At 34.7% G+C, this 21765-nt stretch overlaps 1 protein-coding gene and 1 pseudogene across 2 annotated transcripts; both read right to left on the bottom strand.

The window, feature by feature from the left end:
- Window positions 1–9897: 9897 nt before the first annotated feature.
- LOC148207792 (plant UBX domain-containing protein 8-like) lies at window positions 9898–13993 on the bottom strand. Its single transcript, XM_088118281.1, has 7 exons — window positions 13921–13993; window positions 13562–13772; window positions 13241–13438; window positions 13025–13156; window positions 10793–10936; window positions 10654–10710; window positions 9898–10269 (listed from the first exon to the last, which is right to left on the bottom strand). The coding sequence occupies exons 2-7, from the start codon at window positions 13769–13771 to the stop codon at window positions 10162–10164; spliced, it is 849 nt and encodes a 282-aa protein (XP_087974407.1). The 5' UTR covers window position 13772; window positions 13921–13993; the 3' UTR covers window positions 9898–10161.
- A 74-nt stretch (window positions 13994–14067) lies between these two features.
- LOC148207791 (plant UBX domain-containing protein 8-like) lies at window positions 14068–19707 on the bottom strand (annotated as a pseudogene). The gene is made up of 4 exons (XR_015787648.1): window positions 19442–19707; window positions 14991–15061; window positions 14268–14837; window positions 14068–14149 (listed from the first exon to the last, which is right to left on the bottom strand). The product of XR_015787648.1 is annotated as a plant UBX domain-containing protein 8-like (transcript).
- Between the last annotated feature and the right edge of the window lie 2058 nt (window positions 19708–21765).

The following is a 21765-nucleotide window of genomic DNA, read 5'->3' as shown; positions in this document are numbered from 1 at the left end:
GAGGTCGAAGCCTGTGTTAAAGCTAGGTCTGTTGCATTTATCATTCGGTTGAATCGAACCCGATCTAAGTCGAGGTTGAAACCTGTTGTTAAAGTCAGGTCCGTTGCATTTTCTCATTCGGTTAAATCGACAAGATTAAGGTCGAAGCCTGTTGTTAAAGCCAGGTCCATTGTATTTTCTCATTCGGTTCAATCGAACCCGATCCAAGTCGAGGTCGAAGCCTGTTGTTAAAGTCAGGTCCGTTGCATTTTATCATTCGGTTAAATCGAACCCGATCCAAGTCGAGGTCGAAGCCTGTTGTTAAAGTCATGTCCGTTGCATTTTATCATTCGGTTAAATCGAACTCGATCTAAGTCGAGGTCGAAACCTGTTGTTAAAGTCAGGTCCGTTGCATTTTCTCATTCGGTTAAATCGAACCCGATCCAAGATTAATGTCGAAGCCTGTTGTTAAAGCCAGGTTCGTTGCATTTTCTCATTCGGTTAAATCGAACCCGATCCAAGTCGAGGTCGAAGCCTGTTGTTAAAGTCAGGTCCGTTGCATTTTATCATTCGGTTAAATCGAACCCGATCCAAGTCGAGGTCGAAGCCTGTTGTTAAAGTCATGTCCATTGCATTTTATCATTCGGTTAAATCGAACCCGATCCAAGTCGAGGTCGAAGCCTATTGTTAAAGTCAGGTCCGTTGCATTTTATCATTCAGTTAAATCGGGAGGTCGAAGCCTATTGTTAAAGCCAGGTCCGTTGCATTTTCTTATTCGGTTAAATCGAACCCGATCCAAGATTGAGGTCGAAGCCTATTGTTAAAGCCAGGTCCGTTGCATTTTCTTATTCGGTTAAATCGAACCCGATCCAAGTCGAGGTCAAAGCCTGTTGTTAAAGCCAGGTCCTTCTCATTCGGTTAAATCGAACCCGATCCAAGTCGAGGTTGAAGCCTGTTATTAAAGTCAGGTCAGTTGCATTTTTTCATTTTATTAAATCGACTCGAACCAAGTTGAGGTCGAAGCCTATGTTAAAGCCAAACTCGCAAGCTTGGTCATTTTTGTGATCAAACATTTATTCGGTTAAATAGAATCTGATCCAAGTCGAGGTCGAAGCCTGTGTTAAAGCTAGGTCTGTTGCATTTATCATTCGGTTGAATCGAACCCGATCTAAGTCGAGGTTGAAACCTGTTGTTAAAGTCAGGTCCGTTGCATTTTCTCATTCGGTTAAATCGACAAGATTAAGGTCGAAGCCTGTTGTTAAAGCCAGGTCCATTGTATTTTCTCATTCGGTTCAATCGAACCCGATCCAAGTCGAGGTCGAAGCCTGTTGTTAAAGTCAGGTCCGTTGCATTTTATCATTCGGTTAAATCGAACCCGATCCAAGTCGAGGTCGAAGCCTGTTGTTAAAGTCATGTCCGTTGCATTTTATCATTCGGTTAAATCGAACTCGATCTAAGTCGAGGTCGAAACCTGTTGTTAAAGTCAGGTCCGTTGCATTTTCTCATTCGGTTAAATCGAACCCGATCCAAGATTAATGTCGAAGCCTGTTGTTAAAGCCAGGTTCGTTGCATTTTCTCATTCGGTTAAATCGAACCCGATCCAAGTCGAGGTCGAAGCCTGTTGTTAAAGTCAGGTCCGTTGCATTTTATCATTCGGTTAAATCGAACCCGATCCAAGTCGAGGTCGAAGCCTGTTGTTAAAGTCATGTCCATTGCATTTTATCATTCGGTTAAATCGAACCCGATCCAAGTCGAGGTCGAAGCCTATTGTTAAAGTCAGGTCCGTTGCATTTTATCATTCAGTTAAATCGGGAGGTCGAAGCCTATTGTTAAAGCCAGGTCCGTTGCATTTTCTTATTCGGTTAAATCGAACCCGATCCAAGATTGAGGTCGAAGCCTATTGTTAAAGCCAGGTCCGTTGCATTTTCTTATTCGGTTAAATCGAACCCGATCCAAGTCGAGGTCAAAGCCTGTTGTTAAAGCCAGGTCCTTCTCATTCGGTTAAATCGAACCCGATCCAAGTCGAGGTTGAAGCCTGTTATTAAAGTCAGGTCAGTTGCATTTTTTCATTTTATTAAATCGACTCGAACCAAGTTGAGGTCGAAGCCTATGTTAAAGCCAAACTCGCAAGCTTGGTCATTTTTGTGATCAAACATTTATTCGGTTAAATAGAATCTGATCCAAGTCGAGGTCGAAGCCTGTGTTAAAGCTAGGTCTGTTGCATTTATCATTCGGTTGAATCGAACCCGATCTAAGTCGAGGTTGAAACCTGTTGTTAAAGTCAGGTCCGTTGCATTTTCTCATTCGGTTAAATCGACAAGATTAAGGTCGAAGCCTGTTGTTAAAGCCAGGTCCGTTGTATTTTCTCATTCGGTTCAATCGAACCCGATCCAAGTCGAGGTCGAAGCCTGTTGTTAAAGTCAGGTCCGTTGCATTTTATCATTCGGTTAAATCGAACCCGATCCAAGTCGAGGTCGAAGCCTGTTGTTAAAGTCAGGTCTGTTGCATTTTTTCATTCGGTTAAATCGAACCCGATCCAAGTCGAGGTCGAAGCCTGTTGTTAAAGTCAGGTCCGTTGCATTTTATCATTCGGTTAAATCAAACCCGATCCAAGTTGGAGGTCGAAGCCTGTGTTATAGCCAGGTCCATTACATTATCATTAGGTTAAATCGAACCTGATCCAGGTCAAGATCGAAGCCTGTGTTATAGCCAGGTCCGTTGCATTTTATCATTCGATTAAATCGAACCCGATCCAAGTCGAGGTCGAAGCTTGTGTTCAAGTCAGGTCCTTTGCTTTTTTATTCTTCGGTTAAATCGAACCCGATCCAAAATCGAGGTCGAAGCCTGTGTCAAGCCAGGTCCATTGCACTTATCATGTTTGTGAAATAGAACCCGATCCAATAACGAGGTTAAAGCCTGCGTCAAGTAGAGGTCTTTTGCATGTTTGACATCCTGCCTAGTGTCAAGCTGGGTCTGTCTCTATCTTGCATCCTTTAATAAAATTTTTGCCTCCCAAATACTTTGTCTTTTTTCCTTTGTCTACCCTTTCAGTTCTTCAAGAATACACAAAGGGGGGTAAGCTGTAAACACCGTATTTGGTCCGGCTTAATTTTTGTTATTTATTTATTTATTTATTTTTATTAAGTTTTATCTTATTTAGTTTGGTTAAAAGTAACATAACTTTACTTTATTATTGGTTTTAAGGTAAAGTTTTAATTAAATAAAAAATAGATTTTATTTTAAAAAAAGAATTTGATTTTATTATTATTATTATTATTTATTCACTTATTTGTTTATTTATCTATTTTTTTATATCTTATTTTATTTTGGTTAGTTTTATTTCTATGAAATAAAGTTTCAAGTTAGATTTGTTTTTATGAAGAGAAAAAGGTTTTATCAATTAGTTTTGTTTTTGTTTTTTTAAAGATTTTATTTTATTTTATATTTAATTTTAATTACAAGATTTTTTATTTTGTCAAGTCTTGATTCCACCAAAAGTACCACATTTCCTACTTCAATTCTGCAGCTTACCATTATTTTTTTGCACTCATAGGGTTCTGTTTAGTTTGGAAAAAAGAAGGAAGAAACAAGGAAATTTCTACTCCTCTCCCCCTAACTCTACCATAATCACCTCCTCGTGGATCATAATCCTTTTACTCAACGACTCTATCCGCTCCCACTCCAACTAATAGACCCATAATATTTCTCACATAGGTAAGCAAGGTGGGCTCAGTTACGTTTGCGACGTTTGTGACGATTGTATTTATTTATATTTTTTTCTATCTATTTTTTTTTCTTTTTTGTTGCTAACTGTGGAAGGGTTTACGAGCTGTATTTGTAAAAATTTGCAGACTTTGAGGGTAGATTTTTTTTTTGGCTTATTATTTTATTTTAGTCTTGTCTTTGTTGGTAGTACCGTGTGGAAAATAATTTTTTTTTTAAATTTAAGTTTTCAGGTGAATCTTATTGTTTTTTTTTTTAAATTTTTTTAGCTTTAAAAATAAGATTTTGATGAATAGAATTTGTTTTAAAATTAAATAGTTTTTCTTTAATTAAGGTAAATAAATAAAGCTTTAAAAAATAACATTTTGTTCCAAGTTTTAAATAATTTTTTTTAAAAGTGTAAAAGTAAATATATTTTTTTTTTCACTAAGTTTGACATCATAGTTTTGTTTTTTTTGTTTTTTTTTTTCAATTTTAAACGAGATCCTCTTTTGCAGAGTTTTTAAGAGAGGAGATATAAAAGGAAGATTTAAAAAAATCATTTTAGGATAGAAGTTTGTTTTAGAATAAAATTTTATTATTATTATTATTATTTTCAAATTTTCAAATATTTAGTAGCATGACTTGAACAAAGAAAAGTTATAAAACTCAACTTTAAAAAATGTATTAAAATGAACTTTTAAAATAAATAAAAAGATAGTTATTTTTTTATTTGTTTGAGGTAAAAATCTTCATAAGTTTTTTTTTAGTTTTAAAAAATAAATTAAAAGTTTTGTATTTGTAGAAGGAAACTTAGTTTGGATCTTAAGGTGTTGCATTGGTAAGAGGTTTGAGTGTTAACATTTATATCACAAGTTTAAGTCTCAATGTGCCATAAAATAAATTATTTGTTTATTTATTATTTTTTTACTAAATGATTATTTCAAAAACTCCAATGACGGGAATTGGAACCTTCCTGTCAAAATTTTTCTAATGGCCCTCGTGCCATTTATACCTATTAATTCATATCTTATTACAAAATGTGAATTAATATAATATGAGACATTTAAATAAAAACACAAATATATATATATATATATATATATATATATATTTTGGACCAAATCATATAATAGGATAATTTATGATAAAATATGGTACCGTGTTCGAATGGGTGTAGTAGGGTGCTACCTTCCCTACGCTCAGTCGACTCCCGAACCTAAAATCTGTTTTTTGTAGACCATGTTTTTAAAATAGGTGATCAATCACACCTCGTAGATGATTGGTAGCGACTCCAAACTCTTATCTCGAAAGAGACTGTTCAGGGAATGACGCCGGCCGTTCCGTGTCGCGATGACGTTGCGACAATGTACTTTCCTTGAATTAACAAACAAATTGGAAAATAGATCAAAATGGAGTGTTGGTAAAGTATTTTGGAAAATAGGTTAGTTTTGTGAGCCTCTATCAAACTTTTGCAAAACTGTGAATGTAAATATAATTGAGTAGATACCGATGGTGAATTTCTCATACATGTTTGTAATGGTTCTTCTTTAGATGATTTCATCTCAAGCAACAAAGATTGTAATAAAAAACATTTAATTTGTTAGCAAGTTATCTTTCATCTATAATTTATACTAGCTCGATTGGTCAGGGCATCAATCTCTGACAAAAAAATTCAATAGTTAATTATAATTAGTAGATTAATTATTAAATAATTAATCTACTAATTATTGATTAAGTTTTTTTATTTAATTATAATTTGTAATAGAATTTCAAAAGTTTTATAATTCCAAAATTTGTATTATTTTTCATCTCTATTACTATAAAAATGAGCTTTCTTTTTCTGTAACACTTTCTTTTATAATTAGTGAATTTTTAATTTAAAACATTAGTTGAAAAACAATAATTTGTTGATCAATTAGAAGCTTATATTCTTTTTTTTTTTAAGAAAAAATCATATAAAAATACTTTTTTTTGGTTTCTACGCTTTTAATTTTGGTTCATATATTTTGAAAATGTTCATTTTGGTCCATCTATTTTTAAAAATAATTCATTATGATTCTTGCTGTTAACCTACCGTTAAACGATTAACAATATGTGGCATTAACCTAGAGCTTAGTCGTCAAATTTAATTTCCAAATAAGCTTAATTAGATTAATTTTGATCAGAACCTAGGCAAAGAGAGTGAGAACAGAGAGCTCCAGGAACCCCCACTTTGTGCAAAAGAATTCCCCAAATGCCAAACTCAACACCAATTTTGTCATCGGTATCGCCGAAGCCTCACTTCTACCACCAAATCGTACTACCAGCCAGCCCGTCAGCACTGTGACACATTGACGTTGCGCTGTTTGTACCGGTTTTGATCAAAATGAACCAAAGTCAGTCTATTTGACAACTAAGCTCTAAGTCAATGCAACATCATCAATGTGTCGTTTTTAACTTGGATTAAACTAAAATGAACCATTTTTTAAAGTACAAGAATCAAGGTAAACCTTTTTAAAGTACCGACACTAAAATGAGTCAAAGTTGGGAGTACAAGGATAAAACAGTATTTTAACATAAAATGAAACATCTTATTTAGCTGAATTTACCTGTTTTGTTCTTTTAACTTTTTGAAAGAAAAAAAAAAATCCAACCTTTAAATGCAAAATTAATTAATTTTTATACTACATTTTCCATTCAATCAAACTGCACTTTTAGACTTACACATGTTGCAAATTCGACCTAGTAATTTCAATTAAAAAAAGAAAAGGAAAAAAACACAAAAATCTTCTTATATTCGATTCTTGTTTCATTCATCTACTAATTTGAACATAAAATTATCTTAAATCTCACTAATTTTTGTAATTATTTTTGTTAGTACAACGATTTGGGGATGTAGAGATCGAACTTTCGACCTCAAGAGAAGGAGTATATACCAGTTACCACTAGTTATTCTCATGTTGACCATTTTTGTAATCTTTTGCACTCAAAGATATTTTTATTTAATAATCATTCATACGAAAGCCTAACATAAAGTAAAAATTCTAGCCTTTATTTGGGTATAAGATTCAATTTGACCAAAGAGAAAGTTTAGTGTAAATTACAAGTTTGGTTACTTACTTTCAATTCTATGTTTAGATTCATGACCTTCCAATTTTGCGAAAAATGTATAACAGGTGAAGAACATTTTAGATACATCATTGAAACTTCAGAGAACTACATTTTTAAATGTAAAAAAAAAAAAAAAAAAACCAAACTAAACTAAATTTGTAATTTAGCACAAATAGAAGAAGGGATTTTGGGTTGAATAGCCCTTTTACCAAGTCAATATTGTTTCTAAGCACTTTTTTAAAAACTATTGATTCTAAGCACTTTTTTAAAAACTTATGTTTTGTAATTGTTTGCTTATGTCAGACTCATTGCCAAATGATCGTCCATGCTCCTCCCTTTCCTCGGGTAGTACGAATAGATGAAATTTCAAACTTCCCTCCTTTTTTCCATCTTCTCTCACTCACATTCGTTGGAACTTCAATTCGTCCTCAACATTGAACTCACGTCTCTGTTTTCTCGTTGCCCCTCTGTCTTCCATGTACGACGTTGATCTCCTGCCGCCGTTGGGTAGAGTGTTCGGAGCGTTCATTCTCAGTCAACAAGTTTCCTTTCCATTTTGCGAGTCCGATGACAGTGAGCATGGTTGTAAGGATATAATAAAAGAAATAACTAATTTAAAAAACAAAATGAATAACAACAAATTGTTGCTCGGTTGAATGTCTCGCTCTCGGTATCTCACCCTATTTTTCCCTCGCTCTTGCTCTCGCTCCCGCTCACTTTCGATCTTGATAAGTCTTTCAAAGCCCTTGCTCTCACTCTCGCTCAGCATTAGCCTCTCTCTCGCTCTCCACCGCAAATTTTCTCGTTCTCACTCTCGCATTATCTCGATCTGGCTCAACCTCTCGATCTAGTGCTCGCTTACTCTATCTGACTATTCAATGCTTCTCGCTCTCGCTCCTGTTTGGTTTCATGCACGACGAATTCAAACTTGCTTTAGCAACCCATGTATAATGAACAAATAACAACATATGAAACCCAATGCAGGACAGTTGTTATAGACTACATTTCGAACGAAATCCACTCCAATATCAGAAGGGAGACTCTAGATCCAGGCAGGAGACCTAATCGTAAACAGAGAAGCAAGGAGAAATATCGAAGTTCAATAACGATATAAATTTTGGGTTTTTGTAAAAGATAATGAAAACAGAGAGAGACAATATAAATTTAAAATAGAGAGAGAATGGGGAAATAATGGAGGGAAAAAAATCTAAAAGAAAGGGAAGGGCATGGACGGTCATTTGACAGGACTGACAAAAAAAAAAACAATATTATCTCGGTAAAAGGATTATTTAGCCCAAAACCCCAAATAAAATACATTGGGTTTTAAACCTAGAATGGGACAGTTTTTGGCATGGCAAGCATTATGTGGTTGATATTTTTATATTTTTAACATTATATACTTAATAATAATAATGAGAGTGACAATCACGCTGAATAATTAATTATGGATGACATAGAAGTCATTCAAAAATCTTCCAAAGCAAATTTCTACATCAAGAGCATAAAATAATAATAATAATAAGTAATCTTCATCATAGGAATTTGAAGAGAAATTTCACATACTACAGGAATTGAAAGTTCCCAAATAAGAAAACATTTTTTCAATCTAAAAAATGGTTTCTTGCCATGTCCAGCGACTTAGTTGACAATTTTCAACACATTAAAGCAGAAATTGAAAGATAAAAGGCAACATTAGAGATCAAAATTAATATTAGGACAAAACAGAAATCAAATTTGCTTTACACCCAATTTGACAACGATTTTTATTTTGCTTTCTTAACATTTTCTTTGGTACAAGAAAACACTTGCACAAAAACCTTCTTCTTCAGCCTTCAAAATCTGACTACGATCTTAAAAATAAAAAGTAGATATCAAAACAGAGAAATACACTAGTAAAAGTAATATTTATAGTCAAACGAAAACGTACTCATGCCTACGAATAAAAAGCTAGTTTGGCTATAAAAAAAAAAAAAAGAAGAAAAAAAATGTTTCTTTTGGTGATTGAATCAAAAACTCCATCACTCAAAGAACATTCTTTTCTTCGCCCCCTGAATCTTAATGCCAATTTGTACTAGACTCTTAAAAGTTTAAAGTACCAAAAAGAATTTAGAATGAGCTCGAGGCTCGTCCCACGCATAAATGTTCACCTCAAATTCCACTTTCATTAGACAAAAACTTGTGATTGAATTGCATCTTCGAACTCGAGTAACGTCTCCTAATGGCTCATTTTACCCCTCCCTCTCCACAAAACGAAGCTGGAAAACCAATCTTTAGCATGGCCATACCGATCCTAGATCAAGATTGATCCTCTAAGACATTATTTGAGCTAAAATAGTCCAACTTGATCTTACACTCCAGGGTTAGAAAGGATTCACCACACCGTAGCTCTCATTAATCGGCATAGTGGTGGTATGGCAAAACAAAAGGGTTCCTAAAACTCAACACTTCTATAAATGGGTGACATGAACCCAAATTTAGTCTAAATACGCTCATTTTGATCTCGAATCATGGAGTTGTTACACAAGATATACACCAGAGAAGGTTGGGACAAGAAGAGTCCTCCAAACAAGAGAAGAGCTGATTTCTCAAGGGTCTGCAACAAAACTAAGACCACCTATGTTTATATATATATATATATATAACTATGCTTTCATCAAGAAAAGATGAAAGAGAACAAAGACCACAGTGGCATACAAAAGGAAAAAAACCCAAAAGCTGACTACTGTGTAGGAACTCCAATTCAAAATAATAAGAGCTAATGAATAAGAACAAAACTCCTTAGTAACCAACGCCTAAAAAATCTTGTAAGAGACTGGGTGTGACCAAAATATAACCGACGCCTAAAAAAACTCGTAAGAGACCGGGTGTGACCGAAATATAGGTCACTGTGCCCTATTATGTCCCCTCTCCTCCTTCCATGCCAAGAGCTAATTTTGTGACCGACTTTCCAAACCTCCGAAGGATATGATAACATCAACAATGTAAAGAACCAAAGGCAAAAAAGGAGGAAAAAAAAAAAAAAAAACCATTTTATGGAGCTTTCTAAATGGAAGGCTTTCTATTGTGGCTAGCCATCTAATATATATGCAATGTTCCTTTTCTAAAATGAATAGAACTACTAAATATACAAAGCAGCCATAGAATTCAATATGATTCCTAAAATCGTCATATAAACAAGAAAGCTGCATAAAGATCTCCACGGCACAATGCTCAAATGTTTTGCACTTCAAGACCATTATTCTGCATTCATGGGTCTATTTATACCTTCAAATGCCATCTCTATTTCACCCACACAAAGAAAGCTCCAACAGAGAGGAAGATGTAATTTTCATGTATATATCATTTAATTTCAGCGATTCTGAACCGGTAGAACAGTTGGCCAAACCATTAAATCAACTCCAGATACAAAGCTTCTTGTTTGCTGTTAAGTCCGAGTTCATTCAACGTTAAAGACCTCTCCCCGTCTCCAAAGGCTTGTCGAGGATATGGCCTCACCTGTTCCATGGATAAAGAAATATATCAGATGAAATCTCCATCATTCGTTTAAATTCCATCTCTAGGCTTTGATCTTAGCTTAGATACATGTTATTTCAAATAATTGTCCGGGTAAATGTCTACCCTTCACGTAAAAATAAACAAGGTCTATGTTAGGATTCTTTTAAAACAATTTCCTGGTTCTTTATGCAAAGTTTAGGGTTTGAAAGTTTATGGAGACTAAACTTTTGAACCAAAAGAGAAGGTAAACCCAAATCATTCCCCTTCCAAATTTTGTTTCTACTCTCAAATAAGCACAAGCATTCAGAGACTGTCTAGGAGGAAAGAAAATCTTGGCAGAGAAACAGGGCACTTCGCTCATCTTAAAATATGTAATGTACTCACCAATCTGTAGGAGCCAGGTTTGACAACTCTGCCAATATCAATGAAGTCGAAGAGACACTACAAAACATATCACCATCGAGTTAGATAAAGAGGGAGCATAGAATAGGTATCAACTTTGGCCAACCTTTACTAAATTCACCTGTAGCTTATCAGACTTGAGCAACCGACGGCCCCTGCGACTGCCATCTGGCATGCGCACTAACAGTGTCACAGCATTCTCATCATCGGTTCTTGGTTCACTGGGAAGAGAAGCTTCTATTTCTGCTAAGTGTCTTTCAAGCTCCTGCGATTTAGAAAACAATCATGGAGTGATCGTTTGCACCATGCTAATGTAGCCCAAATACTATTTTTGGACCATTAAACAGCATCGTTTGGATAAACAAGAAAGTGCTAAAAGTTTGTGTAGAGAGAAAATGACAACTACCAGCTCATTTCTATCAAGTTACTACAATTCTTCAGAAAACAAAAATGATAATAGTAAAAAAAGTATATTGACTAACAAAACCATTAGTGTCACAGAGGAAAAAATGTCAAAGCATTATAGTAGATTGATGTGGCAGATATGGCAAAAAAAAAATATATTTTATATTTTTTTTTCTGATGTGTCTCCCCTCCCCTATACCTCCCCCTAATCGCAGGCCCCCCTCCTTTCATCGTCGTCCCCTCCTCCCCCTTCTGTCTCCTCCTCATCCTCCATAGCACACCAAATCTAGGCCCTACGCCGTCACTGCCACAAGCAACTTCATCTCCTTCTCCACACCCACTTAAGTACACTCTTTCTTCATATCTGCATAGACCAAATCTGATTTTTATTTATTTAACTTTATAGTATTTGAGATTTGTGTTCCACAGGGTTTATTTCTATTTCAAAGAAAATTCAACACACCAAAAAATCTAACAAAAGTCAGATTATTTTGGCCTTCAAGTTCAAACTATGCAAAATGCAAATTAGAAACCAAACATAAAGTATTTGAGGACAGTGAGTGAAGCAGAACTTGACAAGGAATTGGAATCTGGCCACTAAACCAATTAACCTTTGCAACAAAGTACATAAAATTTTTTGGTGTAAAATACATTAAGAATTTCTCACGAATACCCATTAGATGATATATCCAACCGGAGAAGGCTTGTGAGATTACCAATAATGCTATTTGCTTGTTATTCTAAATGCTATGAGTCAGGAAGTCAGGGTTTGCAATGCAAAAGCTCTATCAGGTATTTTGCCATTGATTAGGTTCAATGGGAGGGGGAGTAGGAAGAGAAGGACGTGCCAGAAGGGTGGGAGGAAGAGTAGGAGAGGACGTGTCAGAAGGGGGAGGAGGAGGCATCAGAAGGAGAGGGGCAGTCGAGAGAAAGAAAAAGAACAGAGAGAGTGAAGAAAGAAGGAAGAGTAAAAAAGATTTATATAATTTTTTGCCACATCAGCCTATTGTAAAGCCTAGTTAGCTTTCCATCAATGAGACTAACGATTTTGTTAGTGAAGGGTCTTCTTAAACCTACCACTCAAAATTTAGGGGCTAAAGTGCAACTTTTGAAAGCTCAGACTAAAGTGACCTTGAGTGAAAACTCAAGACTAAAATGGTAGTTTTACCTCCGAACTTTTATGCATTTTGATGATTCTCACACTAATAATGTTGTAGTTGATGATATTTTCATACAAGAGAAGAGACCTTGTAAAAGAAGTGTTGAATATGTAATGAAATATGCAATACTGCTTCGAGTGGTTGGAGAAACAAGTTACCTTTTTCTAAAGATAAACATCTATTAAAAAAATCCAGAGTGAATAATGATTATGCATTTATATTTTCTAAAATCAAGTATGATGTTTTTCACTCTTAAAATTTATTATGTTTTTCCTAGATTTCTTTTAACGTCCATTTATTATAAAAGTAAATAAATAAATATAAGTGTAAACATTTTTAGTTGAATTGTCCAACAATTATTTGACAGCAAATGAAATGCTCCATGCTCTATCATGCTTTACAAGTGTTAGGGATACATTGCACTAGTGTCAAACATGTGTTCAATTTGACAGCAACTAATATCCAACACGTGTCCAACAAATAGAAGAGTAACTGATGTGTCAAACACAGGCACGATCCAAAGTGAAGAGTTTGGTTTGTCCTTTATGCTTTAGAAGATACAGTTCATATGATATAACAATCAGCAGTAAGATGTTATGTATGCAGAGATTAGAGTATAATGAACTGTGAATTGAGTCTGAATTCCACGAGAGCAGCAGAAGAGGCAAACATACCAAAAACAATACATAGTGGAGTTATCTCTCAAATATATATAGTATTCTGTGAATTTATTATAATGGATGGGAAAATAAATCTCAACAGAAAGCTACAGATATGGCCAGAACTACCTTCTCAGCATCCAATTTCTGACGGGATTCTTCCTCTCTTTGTCTTTCTTTTTCAAGAACAGCTGCAGCTTCTGCTATGGCCTTTAGTTCCTTTTCTCTGTCAGCTTGTAAAGCTGCTAGATACTCATCATCCTGCATGGGTAAGTGACCTTCAATTAGGCACATAGTATTTGATAACCAAATGAATAGTTTCCACTTGAAACACAAAAGCCAAACCTGTTGTTCTCTTATCAAACGCTGAGCTACTAAAGAGGGCGAAGGAGGGCGAGGGGCAGGCTGTATATATGAACCTTGATTTCTCATGAAATCGTGAGGTGCAGATGGAAATCGATATGAACTGCCTTCAGAACCTCCAAATAAAGCAGCCTCAAGCATGACTGCTTCATCATGCTCCTCTGAAGAAATTCCACCCCACTTTCATAGAGAAGCATCAATAGTTAAAATGGATAGTTACAAATCAACAACCGAGATGAAAAATCTTTCATTTTAACGACACAGAAATTTAAGGTTAAAACATGGACACGCTAAACTCTATACCTCATCAGAATGAAAGGCATTCCCATTGTGCTGTGGATTATCACTAGTATCATGAGGATTTGTACTTGATGCAAGGCTTACATCAACAGCTTCAACCTCCTTTGCGGGTTCAACATAGCCAGAGGACTTGCGTTTGGACCGATGCCTAACTAAATTATCTTGCTCTAGGTCTTCAACCTCATCTTGAGCAGAGGTGCTTCCCGTTTCCATCCTAAGTTTTTCCAATGTAACTTCATCAGACTGTTTTCTCGAACAGCATAGCACAAAGTATAGACTCCCATTCTCAGTAGGTTCATAATAAACAAGTTGGTAAATAATACTATACATCAACTCTAACCAGCACAGTTGACAAAGAGTACCTTCCATTTAACGTAGAAGCTTCTACTTTTGATCCTCCAATGTTCTCCCCTAGCTTAGGGATTCTTCATCTGGCTGTATTTTCAATTCAAGTTAACCATAAGATGGTGTAGAAGTTAAGATAATAGAGGCATAAGATGAGAACAAACCTTGATAGATGAATCAGCAGGGTGAAAATTCAAAATCATTCAAGTGAGAAGGATGTTCTCGAGGCCTAAGATTACTTAAATCCTGGATCAAGATAAAAAACAAATCAATATATACAACACATTGCAATGACTCCACAGAAAATAAAAAGAATCCAGCATGTTTATAGAGTTATTGCGTAGCATACACTGTGTGTAGTTACCTGATCACTTACATAACCTTGCACAACATCCTTCTTTGAAGCCTCAATTGCAGCACGAATCATTTCTTCCTCAATGTCATTTGTGTCCTGAAACTCGTCACTCTCAAAGGCACTGGATATAACATTTCTGTCATGAGATATGTTACTCTCAATAGCCCGATGCTCTAAATCTGGTGCATGTGCTATAGAAGTGACTGGAGCCTCTTCATCTTCCTTGTCATCAATTACTACATTTCCATGAACCTCTGGACCATGAACATCTATAGTGCCAGTGATATCCTCAATTGTCGGCACATGGCCAGATTGGCCAGATGGACGATTACCATCTCTAAATTCTATGGGAATCTCTCTCACTTCTCTTGGATGAGTCACAATTGGAGCAGAACTTGTAAAATCAGAGGCAGGCTGCCAAATAACCCCTGGTGGAGATGTTGATCAAGTATTGAAAATGGATTCATGATCTCTCTAGCTGTAGACAGAAGAGACTGAGTAGGTCCCTGGGGTACAACTTCAACTGGATCAAATGTCCATGAAATCATATTCACCAAACAGAGGTTGGTTTGACGTGCGCTGGAGATAATGGGAAGATGGTTCCAAGTTCAACATCAAGAATTTTGTTAGATAAAAAAAAATGAATATATAGGTAACAATCCCTTTTTAAAGCAAAAAAGAACTTCTGAAAAGAAAAACATGGAATGAAATGAAATTGAACTAGTAGCATACTTTACAGATGAACTTCTATCTCCTTCATTGAAATATGCATTCACAGCAGCATTGAGATCAGCACCATGTGCCTAAATGTAACACCAAAAAAAAAACAAAACAAATTGGTTGAAGCAATTTACGAAAAGAGAGATATGAGCTTGGGTCAGGTATCATTAACACGGTGTACTAGTGAAAGGTAAGTATGCTCTCTTCTCTCTCCCCCTCTCTATTAGGTTATCAGATTGCAGCCCGTTCATCAAGATCGTGGTGAAGAGCCTCCTCCTGTTTTAGATTGATTTCTTCAGGGTGTTGTAGAAAAAATCAGCTCTCAGTTAATTTAGTATGATGGAGATTTGTAGCTGCCGTGTTGATAAAAATTTCTTTTGCGTTTTGGGCTGAAAATGATATTTTATGGTGAGGATGTGAGTAGAAAAGTTCCGATGCCTCTGCATTCATCTCAAATTTTATTGTTTGAGAACCATTTGGTCAATTTACTATAGATTCCAGTTCACTTTAGTTTCTTTTATCAAAATAGAATGTTTTTGGAACTTGCCGCATTTAAAACTCAGAATTAATAAAGTATGGTATCTAGAATGTGTTGTTTGGCCCACCACCAGGGAAGGAATCAAGTCCGCCTGGTTTCTAGTAAGAATGGATGGTTGGTTCTAGTAAGAATGGATGGTTGAGTTTTTGGAATATGCAAAGAAACTTCTCAGACAAACAGAAGGAAGACCAGAGATTAGTACATTCGAGCAACCAAAAAACATATGCAAAGGTAACTAAAGCAAATCGTGTGGAAGGAAGGAAAGCAATCTGCCAGTACATAAGGAGAAGAAGAACTCTGATCACTGGGTTCAGAAGGAAAAAGAGGTGTGGGAAATCGACTGGGACAATATGATGCTGGTTTCAAAATGCTGCGCCCATGATAATTAAAAGAAGATTTCTTTGGCTTTAAAAGAAAAATATTCTTAAAGTTGTTTGATTAACCCATTCAAAGTAGATAAAGTTCTATTGAAGAAGGAAGACGGTAGAGTCTTGAGCCATGATGAACTATCTGCTAAATGGAGGAAAATTGGAAACTGTCATTTGAAGTTTTTTCTTTTTTTTTTATAAGAAAACAATTTCATTGATGTGTGAAATTACAAGAGGGGAAGAAAATCCCACAAAGACCAATGGAGTTACAGAAAACTTCTCCAAAGAGAGGTCATGCTAGCTATAAGATTGTGAAAATATGGAGATGATTTACACCAGACATAGCAGTAAATAGGATATTATCAAAAGAGTGTTGAAAGAGAGCTCCTTTTCTAGGAAGAGCCGATGATTTCTTTCATTCCCAAAAATCCATAGAAAGGAACGGATAAAATGCTTCCACATGGTCTCCTTATCTTTCTTGAAGGGGTGTCCCACAAAAACAAAGGAGAGGAAATCGATGATGTCAATAGGCAGGGTGGTTGACCAATCCTTTGATTGGAGGATCTTGTTCCAGAATTTTATGGCCATGGCACATTTGAAGTTAGAAAAATGGAACTTTGAGAGTCATAGCAGAAAGGAATCTATATGGGGATAAAGAGGATGGATCACTATTTTTTTTAATAAGAAACCGAACTTTTCATTGAGACAAATGAAAACAACAACAAAGACAAAGGCATACAAAAACAACAGCCCAAACAAAAGAAGCCAGCCTAAAGAAAGGGCTTCCAATCCAAAAGAATAGTACCTAACCGATAATTACAAAACAAATTCGAAACAGACCCCATAAAGAGACATTAAACCTTATTAGGTCCCAAAAAAACACGAATATTCTATTGTTTCTTTCCAACCAAATCCCCCAAAAAAATCCCAAAGAAAGCAGCCTGCCATAAAACCTCCCTTTCTTGCAGAAAGGAGAATACAAGAGCACTTCCTCCACCATAGACCCCCACTCTCTATGACGAACCCAAGAAAACTCGAATATCTCAAAGAAACGGCCCCAAATGAGAGGATGGATCACTATTAAAGACTTACCCCTCATGTTTTGGACTCGGCAATGTTTTGAATCCACAGAAAGCCACTTTGGAGGATTGGTGGATATTTCAAAAAGACTTTGAATTTACTGGACTGCTCTGAAGCCGTTATCCAAGTATAATTGAATTATTGTAGTTTTATGCCTGCTGAAGTCGAGATTAAGGATTCAAAACTTGGTTCCTATATGATTCAAGTTTCAGATGTTAGCAAAACAGAGCCAAGAAACTATTCCACAAGATCACTTTCCTCTTCAAGCCTCGACATCATAAATTTTCGAATTTTATTGACAAAGAGAGATTCCAGAGAATTTTGGGAGATGAAGGGCCTACCTTCACAGACCCTCAGCCTTCACCTGCCATCAAAATTTTTGTAAAAAAAGCTACTTCCAAGGAGAACATGCAAACTCCCAACATTAATAATGCCCATTTGTTGGTAGATGAGTATTGCATGCCCCATGTCAGTACTATTTATGGCCCCAAGTGTGGTCCAAGAAATTGATGCGGAAAATAAACTGAAAGGAAATTTGAAAGGCTATTCCTTGCACCTGTACGGGTGGTACCAAAAGTCTCACCAATCCTCTCCCTTTCTATTATACTAGAAGGAAGACTAAAGTTTGTATAAGAGATGATTTCGAAAAGTCCATGAAAATTTGAATGAAGATTTAAATTTTAATGAAGAGAAACAGTTCAATTAAATTTAAATGGTGCTTTTAATGAGGTAAGAGAGGGAATTCAAAATAGTAAAAAACAGTTTGCCAAAGGCAATGTTACAAGAGAAACTGGCATCAAATCAAATTTCACTCCTCTTTACTCAGGGTTGATTAATTCAACTAATGAAGCTTTGAATAAAAGCCACATGGAAAATATTTTAAACGATGATGAGGAAGGTTTTAATGTCAGTGTTAGCAGCATAGTTCCCCTAATGCTTTGGCAGATCAAGAGGCCTTAATGAAGACCACCCAGAACATGACTTTACAGAAGATCTTAATATTCACTTTGAAGATGATAAGGAGTCTCCCCTTCAGTCAGGTAAGAACAATGAAGATCTGCTTGAAATAGTTGGTGGAATCAGTCTAAATAAAAGCAAGATCGATGAGCCTTTTTTGAATGGTCCAAGTATTCCTCCACAAGAAGTTGGTATCTATCTTGTACCAATTAATAGGGTACATTGATGACTCTTTTTTGGAACTTTAGAGGTCGTGGGGTTTACAAGAAGAAGTTAAAGTGTGAAAATCTCATCAAGAACTATTGTCTTGGTTAAAGGTCAGCAGGATTTGCAGTTATTACCATTGTAATTTAGCATTGAGTTGCATCCTTCCATCCTCTGCTGGGGTTTTGAAAAAGTCAGCAAATATTTTCCTGATTTGCAAAAGGTCCTTGTTTGCATTGCTCTAGTTGAAGCCGAAGGGTTGCTTTTACAGGGTTCTTTCTATCTTTCTTGGTGCTGCTAAAACCCCTTCATATTCTCAGCAATGGGATCATAAAGAAACGGTGGCTCTCCAAAGGTCAATTCTCCAAGGCTTTTTGCAGATTCTTCCAAGAGTGCCTTTTTCTACTATTTCGCTTGGTTCATTGTGGAGTATCCTCCAGGAATTTCTAAGTAAGAAATTGTTTTATCCCTCAAGCATTTTTCGAGTCTATCTCCTTCCCAATTGGAGTCCTATTTGTCCTTTCTCGATAAGGAGCTTGCCAAAATTGCAAATAAGTTCTCCAGCTTAAAAATATATTATCTCAAGAAACTGTTTTTTTTTCTTTTTAAAAGTTTTTAGATGAGTTCAAGCAGCGTTGTGGAATCTTCTTCTTCAGATCCCTCTAGGAAGTAGGTTTTGAAGTTTTTATGGTTCTCCAAGCTTAGTAGTCTGCAGTTTTCAGAGTTATTAAGCAGTGTCTCTTGGGTGTTAATGTTCTTGATCTTCTTTTTTTTTTTCTCTTTTTTTATTGCTCTTGTTGAGCTCATTCTACGATATTTTTGTTCTTTCTCACTTTCCTTTATCCCTGCGTGTTTGTAACCGGAACATTTGTATATTAATGAAAAGTTATTTCTTGTTATCATTGATGCTTAACGTTTGTATTTTCCTTTCCATTCACTATCACCTGTGCCAGCAAACTACACACAACGAACTGGCAACAAATATGAAATAACTAAGAAACCATAACATGCCAACTTTAACTAGAAATTCACCACCAACAAATTCATAGCTGAAGGGAAAAAAAAAACCCTAAAACCGCAATCATCGGGGTAGGAATCAAAAAGAAGTGTACTGAAGACTCCCATTGCACCAACCACAAATCAGCTTCAGAAGCAATAACCAAAACCTAAAGGTCCCAAACTCAACATCAGCAGTCTAGCGCCAGCACAAACAAACATCAAACTGAGGCAAAATCAGAGCCCTCCCCCCTCCATGAACAAAGAAACGCAACCCGATTACTAAAAGAACAAATGCAAAACAATAAAATAAATAAAACCTCGAGCTTCTGAACAGCGATCGCTTCCGAGGCTCCAGTGACGCTGATGAAAGTCTCAATTGCTTCCCGAGTAGGCATCGCCATAGAAATTAGAGAGAAATTGGAGAGGGGAAGTTGATCGGAGTAGAATCTGCTGGAATTTATCTATCTTGGAGAAGAACAAAAATGAAAAAATGGCCTCAATTAGACGTAAGGAATATAAAGAGATTGCTATCGGAAGCCGAAAGGAAACGTAACGGACAATTAACCTAGAGACGTGTTCTACACAATGTAGGTACACACCCTTCTTTCAAGTGAAATTAGAAAAAAATTCGTTAAATTACGATATAAGTTTTTTGATTATTGAACTTTAAAATTTTAATAATAGTGATAGGCCGAATTTTTTCCCAAGACATGTCTTCATTAGGTCCATAGATTAATCTCATGCGTGACTCTCCCGAGGTAAGTTTGGAAATAGTAAGTGACGAACTACCGAATTTAATCGCACAATAATAGGGTTATCGAACTAAAGTCTAACGTTCGAAAGATAACTATTAAGTGTATCTCTACCTCACTGCACATTTCATGTCTAGCATCTCGAAGATAACCGTAGGGCGAAACTCACAAACTCCAACAGTATCTAGCATTTCAAATAAATATCTAGAACATTTCAAATTGAGATTTGTGTTTTGGAATCTTGTACTAATGAGAGTTTTAGAGTGCTAACTTCTTGTTGTGCAGGATCACCAATTGTCTTCGAGTGTTCTTGAAGATTTTAATGCTTTGATCAATTTTCGGTTAAAATAGTATACAATAGGTTATTGTAGTTAAGTGACATCTTGACTGCACCATTTGAACGTGGCGTGGTGACTATATGTGGAGGCATAATTGTTAAATTGATAAGGTAAATACATGGATCTATCATACACACAAATTGAAATTTTGGGGACTTATATAATAAACTTTTTAAAATACATGGGTCAAATAGGCAAAAACTTCAAAAAGTTCAAATAACTATTTGAAACTTTTTAGGGGGTGTTCAAGCACTAGGGTCGAGTTGTTAAATATGGAGAGTAAATTTTGGGAGTTAATTAGTCTTAGAGTTATTTAATTTGTGTTCAAATTGCAGTGTTTCTTAACTTGGAGTTTTAAAATCTGTGTTGTGTTCAACCTATAGAGTTAGTAAGTTCGGAGTCGTGTAAGTTTTTTTTTTTTTTAAATTATCATGGGAGTAAGATTCTAATAATTTTTTAATTAATTTTTTTATGTCATTATAATTATTTTTTAGAAAGATATCATTTATATAATTAAATATTAAGTTATATTATTTTATGAATATATTTTTTTAATTAAAGTTGTTATAATTACAATATATATTTTTTATTTCCTTTATTTCTAGAATTTTATTTGAGTAATGTAAAATTACTTAATTTTTCTAATACATTTGTTATTTTAATTTGATTATTTGAAAATAGAATACATTTTTTAACTCTTTTAAACTCACTATATTAAAAATAAAACAATTCATATTTAGATTATTTAATTAACTAATTTAAAATGAATATCAACCTCTATATTTATCATTTTGTGTTTAATTTAAAAATTAAATATTTTTAATATATATTTTATTTTAGTAGGTTGAAAATACAATATAATTTATTTTGTTACTGAATATGACTAATTTAAACATAAAATATTATTTTGTTTAATATTTGTTCGCTTGAAATTAAGTATCTTTATTGTATATAAACTCAAAATAAATTATTATTTCTATTTTAAGATCACTCATTTAAAATTGCATATTGTTACAAACTATAATTATGTATAAGAGATAATAGTAATTAAAATAATAATAATAATTCACTAAAAAAGTAAGCTAATTACTTAATTAATTTGATTTTATAGATGGTTTAGATTTAATTATATAAGCTTGAAATTTAATTTTTTTTAATAACAAGACATAACTATATATATATATTTTAAACCTATGTAAACATAAAATGAGTTATAATTCATATCTTCTATAAAAATTGAAAATTTTATATATCTATGAATTAAAAAAAAACATTTGCTTTACCATTTAGAAAACTTCAATATTTATAATTATAAGTATGGAGGTAGGTAAATCGAGTCAATTAAATTGTAAAAAAAATTGAATAAATTAGAAATTAGAAAAAAAATATGAAAGTAAGAAGGATAGTAAAAAAATAATAATTATAAGAGAGAAAAATGGTAGAACGTGCCAAAATTAAAAAGAAAAAAAAAGACTGTGGGACCCACCAAATTTGAGATGTGTGGCTGCATTGTGTAAAGAGATATGAGAGAAAAGGTATATGATTTGACGT

This window comes from Momordica charantia, unplaced genomic scaffold (genome assembly GCF_013281855.1).
Source record: "Momordica charantia cultivar OHB3-1 unplaced genomic scaffold, Mcharantia_2.0 BLBB01000074.1, whole genome shotgun sequence".
NCBI lineage: Eukaryota > Viridiplantae > Streptophyta > Magnoliopsida > Cucurbitales > Cucurbitaceae > Momordica > Momordica charantia.
The sequence above is the reverse complement of the archived record's forward strand: the minus strand, read 5'-3'. Positions and strand labels throughout refer to the sequence as shown.